We start from the raw sequence: 3,612 nt of genomic DNA on the forward strand, positions 1-3,612 counted from the left end.
AGCATGGATATTCCTGCATAGATTCTACATATAGCTACATGTATATATGTATATGTAAAATAAAAGTTCATTGCACTCTGTACTATTTAGGATAAAGTATAGAGCATCTTTTTGTGTGTCAGTTTATCATTATAAATTATTATTTTCTATTATTGTTTTTATGTGAAAATTCTTTGTTTACTGAGAAATAAGAAAGAAGATCAGAAAAAGTACCTCTGAACTGGGGGAAAGATCTGTATTTATTCCTGTCTGTATATATTTCACCCTTACAGACATATTTGATATTTCTATCACTCTTTGTGTACACATTATACTGTTTTATTAATCTTAAATGACCTACCCACATGCATCTTACACATTTATGTTTGTTCATCCTTCTGACTGTTTATGGTATGTTTATATGCCAGTTTAATGTCTTTCCTATGTATATTATATTGGCAACATTATTAATGTGTCGTATAAATACAAGAAACTTTATTTATGTGTACTTGGAATGCAATTAGATTATTTATGGTCCATAACTCGCAAGCCAAGAATGTTTTTAAGTTCAGACCTTTCCAAAGGTTCATGATGAATGTATCTTTTCTCGGTTTACAGACCTTCTCCAGTGAGGAGAGACGAGACAAACTAGGACGCTGTAGACAAGGAGGAAGGAAGGAGAGAACGAAAAATCCCACCGAATTTTTTGTATATATGATGAGTGCCAAAGCCGATCCCTCCAATACGACAACGACGACGACGTCACAGTGTGACTGTCCAGAAAAGATGAACCATCACAGCATTCTATACACGTTATTATCATCAGGGACATCGACGACCACAGCAACGTCGTCATCGCCGAATCCGGCAGCGACGGACGATGTGTGTCAACCTAATTCGGAAGAAGAGAAGGCCGGGGGTAAGGAACAGGAGGCAATATATTCATGGGATTGCACAATGAGGGCGCCCCACTTGACGCAGACTCTACCCACGATCATCAAACTCAAACACTCGGAGGAGGTGTGTCCGTACGCGGCCCAGCTCCTCCTCAAAACCGTGGATTTCATCCGGAATCTACCCGCGGTGCTGTGTCTCTCACGGAGCGATCGTGTACGACTTCTCCAGCACTGCTGGTCAGAACTCCTTATTCTTACCATGGCGCAATGTGAGTTCCACATACAAGTGGAAAAAGTTTCTTTTCCCAAAGACTTGCAAGATAATACCACCAATGTAAATAATAAGCCCACATCTACGGTGACATCCGTTGCCAGATCGTGTTCGGAAAAGGATTGTCGTGAGGGCGCCCTACTGAAATATATTATTGCAACACAAGGAATTCCCACCACGTCGGACATAGATACTTTAAATGCTTTTTTCCAAAAGTGTCAGACACTGGAGATCGACGATAAAGAATTCGCGTATCTGAAATCAACCATATTCTTCAATCCAGGTAAGAAAGTACAAAAGTTCTAAAAGTTTTTTTTGGGAGGGGGGGGGGGGGGAAATACCAGGGCTATTTATAGTTTTGCATAAAGTATTGCACCTTAATGCATGCTGGAGATATTACAAAGCGCTTGTGTTTTAAATTTCTCTTGTGCTTAACTCCTGAAGTAATCAGAATTATATTTTTTTCATTAATTTGAGATTGTAGCTCTAAGAATAAAAGACGAGTCTGGTGGTTCATCCTCCTATGGAATAATAGAGGCCGTTCTCATTACGCTTTCTAAAACTAGTTTACTGGAAACCGATTCAGGAAACCGATTCAGGAAACCAGTTTGGAAGATCGCTTTGCTAGCATTCCCACTTGATCGCGCGAAATACGAAACCGCAGCGTAGGCATTCTACACCTGTCGTTGGAGTAGCACGCACAAAATAAGCGAAGATCGCTTCCCGAAAAACGGTTGTGTCCTCACTTGTGCTAAAACCAGTTTACCGAGGCGAAGCGATCTTGAAAACTACATCGCGAGGTGGTTTTCTGAACTGGTTTGGAAGATCACTTCCAAGACCACTTCGACCGTTCTCACTACGCGTTAAACTAGTTTCCACTCTCCACTAAACTAGTTTCCAGTAAACTAGTTTAAGGAACGTAGTGAGAACGGTGTCTTAGACATGGCATGATTGTGAAGACTCAGTTCTTGCCTTGAACTTGCCAGAAGACTTGGCCGTACAAAAAGTGATTATACATGTACATTTTGGTACTTGTACCGGCTATGTCCTATCTCTTTTGTGTCTACCAGATGTATTTGGACTTGTCTATACACTGTAGTTTTAATGATCGATTCATATTCTTATTGAAAGTAAATAAAAATATTGTGATGTGGTTCCGTAGAGGTTGGGAAGATTGGCGAGTTCTCAAGAAACCGTCAGTGAGGTGTAATCTGATGCAACTAAACCATATTTGTTAACATCCCTGTATCATGTGGTAGTACCGTAGTGCCCGGCACATATAGAGTATGCATGGATCTTCAAATTTTTTCAAATTCAAAGTTGTTTTATTTTATTTTCAACAGAACAAAATAAAATGGTCGTGAATAATTACAATGACATTTGCAAATTAAACTTATACAAACAATGTAAATTGAGGTAGGTACGATGTTTGATATTTTTCATAAGTAAAACAAATTATTATACAAATTATGCAAATTATCATACACATTATACAGGGAATAATTTTTCTGGTATTGCATGATTCGCATCGCAATTTGCTCCACATTTTTGAAAGACTGCTATGCATAAAGTGTTTGTATAGCATATTTTTACATAGGACTGTACATTAGGCCTACTTAGTTGAGAGCTTTTCTCTCATTTGCCATTCAAATTTGTAAAGCAAAATTATTCCCTGTCATAAAGATCTGAGAAAATGGAGGGATCCACTAAAAACATTGGATGTACAGTACATCAGCCATTATTATGTTTAAATTGAAATGCACAGAATCAAGCCTGTTCTTTTGCAGATGATATTAAACCAATGAAGACGAAGGCGATGGTTTGTGCCATTTGATCAGGCTGAGGGCACAGTATGCCTTTGCACCTGGAGTTTTGATGGCATGGGAGGTTGTTGATTTTTTTTTTTTTTACTGTGCGGGGAGAATGGATGGTAGTGCAATGTCATGGATACGGCAGGCCTGAGGATTGGGGTGAGAGGGAGAGAGAGAGAGAGTGTGTGTGAGGGAGGAGAGAGAGAGAGGGAGAATGGAAGAGATAGGGAGGGGTGAGGAGAGGGGAAAAAGAGGTGGAAGGTATATGTAGAGTGGGGGGGGGTGGGGGTGATGTTTAGAGGAAGGGGGTTATGACAAGGAGTATGAGATACATGGCGATGGGAGTGAAAGGAAGAGAGATAGAGAATGGAAAAAGAGATAGGGAGGGGTGAGGAGAGGGGGGGAAAAGAGGTGGAAGGTATATGTAGAGTGGGGGGGGGGTCGGGGTGATGTTTAGAGGAAGGGGGTTATGACAAGGAGTATGAGATACATGGAGATGGGAGTGAAAGGAAGAGAGATAGAGAATGGAAGAAGAAATATGGAGGGGTGAGGAGAGGAGAGGGGATAAAGAGTTGGAAGGTATATGTAGAGTGGGGGTTGGGGTGATGTTTAGAGGAAGGGGGTTATGACAAGGAGTATGAGATACATGGCGATG

The 3,612-nt window shown here is 40.5% G+C and overlaps 1 protein-coding gene across 1 annotated transcript in view; it reads left to right on the top strand.

Moving 5' to 3' along the window:
* Positions 1-3,298, top strand: part of LOC129258233 (nuclear receptor subfamily 0 group B member 1-like) — a 6,756-nt gene extending 3,458 nt beyond the window's left edge. The window contains exon 2 of the mRNA XM_054896540.2: positions 598-3,298. Within this exon, the coding sequence (XP_054752515.1) occupies positions 694-1,452 (759 nt within the window). The 5' untranslated portion in view covers positions 598-693 and the 3' untranslated portion in view covers positions 1,453-3,298. The remainder of the gene's footprint in view (positions 1-597) is intronic.
* Positions 3,299-3,612: the final 314 nt, after the last annotated feature.

This window comes from Lytechinus pictus, chromosome 4, assembly GCF_037042905.1.
Source record: "Lytechinus pictus isolate F3 Inbred chromosome 4, Lp3.0, whole genome shotgun sequence".
In the NCBI taxonomy this organism is placed as follows: domain Eukaryota; kingdom Metazoa; phylum Echinodermata; class Echinoidea; order Temnopleuroida; family Toxopneustidae; genus Lytechinus; species Lytechinus pictus.